This window comes from Danio rerio, chromosome 9 (assembly GCF_049306965.1).
Source record: "Danio rerio strain Tuebingen ecotype United States chromosome 9, GRCz12tu, whole genome shotgun sequence".
NCBI classification, from domain to species: domain Eukaryota; kingdom Metazoa; phylum Chordata; class Actinopteri; order Cypriniformes; family Danionidae; genus Danio; species Danio rerio.
In genome coordinates, this window is record NC_133184.1 from 40,483,554 (window position 1) to 40,490,958 (window position 7,405).

Sequence of the window (7,405 nt, forward strand, 5' to 3'; positions counted from 1 at the left end):
ATTTTTATTCTTTTTGTGGCAAGCAAAAAACTAATTCCATTAGCCCAACTGCACCATTGCAAAAAGTGTTTAGCTCTGTATAAGTCTAAAATTTCATTCATAATTGTCTTAAAAGGGTCTTTAAAAGTCTTACGTTTGACATGATGAAAACTGCAGAAACCCTGATTAATGCTTCATCATATGGTGAAAAGGTGCTGACTCAAAATATACCTAATGATTTTTTTGGTAAATTATCTTTTTTGTTTGCACATAAAGACATGTTTGATGGGTGTCCCCTGAAAAAAGCGTGGTAATGTAAAATGTAATGTAAAAAATGTAGATTAATCATATTTTTATATTAGGGAACTTACAACGAAACAGAACACGTTCTAATGTACAGAAAATGAAGCCATACCACCCTCTGTTGGACACATTCAGAATAACAAGCACTCATCACACTATATACATTTTTAAAGTTTTTTCAGCAAATGTGCATTAATATAATATAATATAATATAATATAATATAATATAATATAATATAATATAATATAATATAATATAATATAATATAATATAATATAAATGTTTTTCTTTTGAACGTAATATTCAGTAAAGAATACTCAATTTTCTTTGAATTAATATATTTTTGGATTATCAGCACCAAATCAAATCCAATAAAGTACCACAAAGACTGCTGTAATGGCTGGTTTTATGTATAGATTCGAATTCAAATATATTCAATCAGAACACAGTTCATTTAAATTATATTAATATTTCACAGAATCCTTTTTATTTATTTATTTATTTATTTTTAAATAAACAAATATAGCCTTCATGAACATTATGTAGAGTTCAGCTCAGCTGGAGTCACATTTCTGACTTTTCAAACAAACAAACATAAAAACAACAACAACTAAAAAGCACAATTACATTTAGTTTTTTTTTAATGGAGATTGGGATTTGTATACATTTGATTGATTGACTGATTGATTGATTGATTGATTGATTGATTGATTGATTGAGTGATTGGTTTATTGATTGATTGATTGAGTGATTAATTGATTTTATTTATGTTCATTTTTTATTGATTGATTTTATTGATTTTATTTATTTAATTATTTATTTATTTAATTATTTATTTATTTATTTATTTTTGTTTATTTATTAATTTCTCTGCATTTGACTGATTATAATGTGTTTCAGACTTCAAGATCATCAAAGCACAAAATCTGAGATGCACCAGGAAATGACATCATACTGAAGCACATTCTATATCCTCAAGTTTTCCCTCTTGGTTTCATAAATCATTCTTTCAGCATGTTCAGGTGCTTCAGAAGATTTATTATTATTTAAATAAGCAGTGTTTATATTTTACTGCCTTTATAGTAAAATTTATGCTTGTAAAGCATTACTTAATTTATGTAACCTCTTTCAAATTATTTATTTTGTTCTGAAAGATGCTTTGAAAGCATAAAACAAATGACAGTGGGAAAAGCTCTGTATTAGAAAGTTGATTAAATTAAATTGCATTAAAGTGATTTAAACTACTGCACATGGAGGCCATTAGTCTTTCTTTATCATATTTTGCTGAACAAAGTGGCATTTGTTATCTGATAAACCTGACAAGCTCTCGATGTCTATGAAGAGAACTGGTAGTTGTTTGAACTTCCAAATAAAACACATTTCTCGTCTTAAAAAAATGAGAAATAGGCAATTATTTATATCTGTATTTGTCTGAAAGTAATCTACAGTCAAAAAGATATTTAGACCTAACAATAAAGATTATTCTGACTGCATATAAAATTTCCATTAATTTGGATAACACACTTTTGGACTAATAAAATGTATGTGATTGATATTTATTGTTCAACAAATGAAATTAACAAGAACAAGATTTATGTAATAATGTCAGTACATCCAATATGTTTTAATTGCTTCTTATTAATTTATCTATTGTGTGGAGTGCGGAGCTGTGTCAGTTATGCCCCTAAATATTAAGTAAACTTATCTCAGGGAATTTAACTAATTGGATCAACAGCTAGATCAGGGGTCACCAACATGGAGATCACACAAGTTGCCTGCAGGCCTGTTCTAAAAATCGGCTATGTTAAAAATGCTGTAGATTTGGTGGTAATTTCAGTAAAATTTTAAAGTTGATTTATGTTACACAAGTGATTGACAAACGTGGTACATAGTAGTGCATAATTTGTTAAAATCGTTAGTGGATGGTGAAAATATTGTAGAAGTAATTATTTAAAAATGTAAATACTTGCAGAGATTAATAGAAATAAAGTGTTGCATATTGATATTTATGTTTCCTACCTTGTAAAATAAATGTTGACAACAATTGTGAGAATCAATAACATGATCAGTGTCTTCCCATAGATGAATATCATTAATAATTAATAATAACATATAATTAAAAGTAAATTAAACAAATTTGTTATTTGAGAAGTGTGTATCAAACTGGTAGCCCTTCACATTACCTAAGAATTAACTCTCAGTTTCAGAAAGCTTGGTGACCCCTGAGCTAGATATACAGAAGAAACCAGAAGTTTGCACACACTGCATAAAAAAGCACATAACCATTTTTTTTAAAGTCAGATTTTAATGTGACTAAACTTTTTCACTTTTAGGGAAGTTAGGATTATCAAATGTGTATCTGTTATGCTTAATAGCATAAGAGAGAGTTTTTTTGAGAAATTGTTAAAACTTTTCATGAAAGTCAAGTTTACGTGCAATAAGATTATGCCTCTGAAAAAGCTCTGATGATGGTGTCAAGGTTTTGGAAGTTTCTGATTGGTCAATTGACAACATTTGAGTTAATTGGAGGCACAACTGTAGAGTATTCAAGGAAAACCTCAAACAGACTGCTTCCTTGTGTGACAACATGGCAAAATCAACAAGCCAGAATCAACAAAAAAGCCAGATTACAAATTGCTAAATCACACTGGGAAAGAGAATAATTTTTGGAGACATGTCCTGTGGTCTGATGGAACTAAGACTGAACTGTTTGGTCATAATGACCAGTGTTACATTTGGAAGACAAAGGAGAAAGCTTACAAGCCTAGGAACACCATCCCAAATGTGAAGTATGGAGGTGGCAGCATCATGTTGTGGGGCTGTTTTGCTGCAGGAGGGACTGGTCCACTTCACAGCATAGATGGCATCATGAAGAAAGAACATGTAGAAATACTGAAGCAACATCTTAAGACATCAGCCAGAAAATTAAAACTTGGACACAAATAGGTCTTCCAAACAGACCATGACCCTAAGCATACTGCCAAATTAGTTAAAACGTGCTTTAAGGACAACAGAGTGAATGTTTTGGAGTGGCAAAGCTCTGATCTCAATCCTATAGAAATTTTGTGGGCAGAGTTAAAAAAGCTTGTGCGAGCAAGACAGCCTACAAATCTGACTCCATTACACCAATTCTGTCAGGAGGAATGAGCCAAAATTTCTTCAAACTATTGTGAGAAGCTTGTGGAAGGATACCCGAAACGTTTGACCAAAGTTATACAGTTTAAAAGCAAAGCTAAAAAATCCCAATGAAAATTAATGTAAACTTTTGACTGTCTAGAAATTAATGAAAAATTCTCAAAAATTGATGAACTTCATCATGACTCTTTTTTGTGTGTGTAGTAAACTACTTGAAAACAATAAACACTGAAACTAACTCCTTGATTCTTCCCAGTCTGAACGTCAAGGTTTGACAGCGCCAAATCTCATTACATTGATCCTAAATGTGTGTGTCTGTGTCTGTGTGTGTGTGTAGTCTTTGATGTCTTTGAGCAGTAAGCTGATTAGCCCATCTCTCCAGCAGCCCACACACATGCGCATACACACTCATTGGGGAAAGGCTAATTGGCTGTAAGTAGGGGTCAAGGTTACTGTCTCCATCTGAGCCTATCCACAAGACAGGGATGATATTATCTCACTTGATTTCCTCTTTATTTTGCACAATCACTTTCACCTCTAAGCTGCACTTCTTAATAGTCTGAACACGATGTTAGCATGCAGGATCTCTTCTCAAAGACAGATCTGCCATTTTAGGAAGAATTCTAATCAAGAAAGATCTGATACTTAATCTTTTTTAAAGTTTTCATTTTTATCATGTTTCATCTCTGTAAATATTTCATCTGCAACCCCAAATCAGAAAACATTGGGACAGTGTGGAAAACGCAAATAAAAAAGAAAGGGATTTTTAAATGTACTTTCGCTTGTATTTTATTGCAGACTATGCAACAAACGTTATTTAATGTCTTCCGCGTGATTTTTTATTGTTTTTTGTTTGTTTTTTGTTTTCAAAATAAACATATTTAATATCCAATTTTAGTTCTTTCAACACATTAAAAAAAAAGTTGAAACAGTAAAGCATTTACCACTTCATAATGTTGCCGTTTCTCTTCAACAATTTAAAGCATTTTTATTGAAAGAAGACATCAAGTGATTACATTTTTTCAGGTGTAATTTTGTCCCATTCTTCCTGCAAACATGTCTTAAGGTGTGTAACAGTACAGGGTCTTCATTGTCAAAATTTGCACTTCAAAATGAGCTACACATTCTCTATTGGAGACAGGTTGGAACTGTAGGCAGGCCAGTCAAGTACCTGTATCATCTTCCTCCACAGCCAGGACTTTGTAATGTGTGCAGAATGTGGTTTTGCATTGTCTTGTTAAAATATGCATGGGCGTCCCTGGAATAGGCAACATATTGGTAGGATTAATGGTGCAATCACAGAAGTGCAAGTTACCTTTGCCAAGGGCTATGGGACAACCCCATACCATGACAGACCTTGACTTTTGGACCTGTTGCTGATAACAGTCTGGATGATCCTTTGGTTCGGAGCCCATGCCATCCATTTCTCACAAACAATACCTGAAATATTCATTCATCTGACCACAGTGCACATTTCCACTGTGTGATGGTCCATCACTGATGCCTTCAAGCCCAGAGAAGTATCTAGTAACTAGTTGGGCCATGCTTAGCAGCAATTACTTCAATCAAATGTTTTCGAAAAAATTGCAATGTGCGTGGTGGAAGAATTTTGGCACAATCACTATGCAGAGTTGTTGGAGTTTAGCCACATTGAAGGGTTTTCAAGAATGAACTCAATTGGATTCAGGTCAGGACTTTTACTAAGCCACTCTAAAGTCTTCATTTTGTTTTTTTTTTCAGCCATTCAGAAGTGAACTTGCTGGTGTGCTTTAGATAATTTTCCTGCTGCAGATCCCAAGTTCACTTCAGCTTGAGGTAACTAGCAAAAGTTGTTTGTGATGAGCACCGATTCATCATATGATTTTCTCATTATCTGCTTCATGTCTGTGCAATAAAGTGAAATTGTGTAGATGTTGGTACTTCAAAATATTGGTATTCCTGTGACAATAAAATTGACAAATATAGTACTTTAACATAAATTAAGGTTTCCGTTTAGTTTCTACTGTATTTTTAACGGTTAAATTTCGGTAACCAAGGCTGCCGATTACTGTAAATTTTACGTATTTGTTTTAGAGTGTACTTAATCTGTAAATAGTTTTTTTTTTTAAACATTTATATACTTTCTTATAGACTTTTTAGACCTTTAGAACTAATATATGGTATCGAAGTAGGCTACTTAAGGTGTAAGTTTATTTGTAAAAATAATATAGGCTATAACTTGTAATTTATGTTATGTTTACGTTTAAAAAGTTTAATTGCAGTGTAAAAACTACCAAAATATTAGCTTGTTGATTATAACCTACTTCAAAGTGTAGTTTCATAAGTGTTTTATACGTTTTAAAATGTAGTATTTTAGGTTATAGCTACAATTTTATTTGTCATTGCTGTACAAATAAAACAAACACTTACAAACATTGTGTCCCCTAAACCTAATAACTGGTTGGGCCACCCTTAGCAGCAACAACTTCAATCAAGTGTTTTTGATAAATTGCAATGAGCATGGTGGAGAAATTTTAGCACAGTCATCTTTGCAGAATTGTAGGAATTCTGCCACATTAAAGGGTTTTTAAGAATGAACCGCCTATTTAAGGACAAGCAACAGCGTCTCAATTGGATTCAGTTCAGGACTTTGACTAGGCTACTCCAAAGTCTTTTTTTTCAACCATTCAGAAGTGAACTTGCTGGTGTGCTTTTTATTTTCCTGCTGCAGAGACCAAGTTCGCTTCAGCTTCACTTGCAAAAGTTGTTTGTGATGAGCATTGATTCATCATAGGACTTTCTCATTACCTGCTTTATGTCTGTGCAGGACATTTCAGTGTAAGAAACATTGTGCCCAAAGTATTTTCCTGAACACTGGATACTTGTGCCTTCTAGATCTAAGCACGAAAAAAGGACATTTTTGAATATCTTATGTGCCAGTGAAAAGTTAGTTTAGATACTTTCTTTTATCAGACAAACAGGAAAAAAGTAAAGGGATAACTAGTAAATGCTGTTGTTAGTCAGTTAGGTGTTGAGGAAATAGATGAGTCTTCAGATGTTTCTCAAAAATGGCCTGAGACTTCATTGAGAGTTAACATTGAGATCTGCAGGTTTTTTATTCGCAGAATATGTGAATACGAGTCTTGTATGACGCAGAGCCACAGTATTGATCTGCTGTTCTGAGAGCTCGATAAGCCTCTCTTTCTCTCCCGTTCTCTTTTGTTGTGAACTGTGAGAATGGAGATCATTATTTCTAGCTCCAGTGAGAGAGAGAGAGGATCAGTGATTTACTTCTGCCAGCAGAGGGAGTTTTAGATGAGTTTTGGTGCAGTGCGCTAGAGGAGCGTGTGTGGAGGTATAGCCTACAGTATATGCACATTCCCTTAGACTGTGGTTCTCAAACTTTTTTCATCAATAGAACCTCAGAAACAAAATTGTCTCTCTAAGTACCACCATAATGAGGTGGCAGATTAATTCCTATTACAGCCACTTTAACCATTATTAATATGACCATTAACGCTGTACTGTGTTTATATGTGAAAAATAAATAAAAAGTCAATGTATAAATTTGCTTTTAAAAGTTCAATAAAAATAATAGGCTACTGTTCTTAAAGAGGAAAAAAAAACAGCTTAAGCACACCGATGTCATCGTACGCTTCAGAGAACAGTCGGTGCAGATCACATAAGTGTAATTGTTCGAGTCAAAGAGTAAAAAGTATATATTTTCTCTTTTAATATTCAGTATTCCTCCATGTATCATTAGAAGGAGGCCCGCTTAATACAAGTGGTAGCCTAGATGTACCACAGTTTAAGATCCACTGCCCTAAGAGTTTTGATTAAACTAAAGCTTTATTCAAATTTACTTCAGGATTCAAAATAGTGTTTCAGTGAAATACAATGTAATATAATTTACTGTACAACAAATTAGATGGGGAAAACTTGAAGGAAGGAGGGAAAACTATTAAAATAAGTTTAAAAATCTAAATCCAAAAATGTAATTATAATAT

The 7,405-nt window shown here is 33.0% G+C and overlaps 1 protein-coding gene across 7 annotated transcripts in view; it reads left to right on the forward strand.

The window, feature by feature from the left end:
- kansl1l (KAT8 regulatory NSL complex subunit 1-like) overlaps positions 1-1,533 on the forward strand; it is a 35,070-nt gene extending 33,537 nt beyond the window's left edge. For all 7 annotated transcript variants that reach the window (XM_073912996.1, XM_073912990.1, XM_684784.10 and 4 more), the window contains one exon: positions 1,185-1,533. In XM_073912996.1, the coding sequence (XP_073769097.1) occupies positions 1,185-1,242 (58 nt within the window). In that variant the 3' untranslated portion in view covers positions 1,243-1,533. The remainder of the gene's footprint in view (positions 1-1,184) is intronic.
- The last annotated feature ends 5,872 nt before the right edge of the window (positions 1,534-7,405 follow it).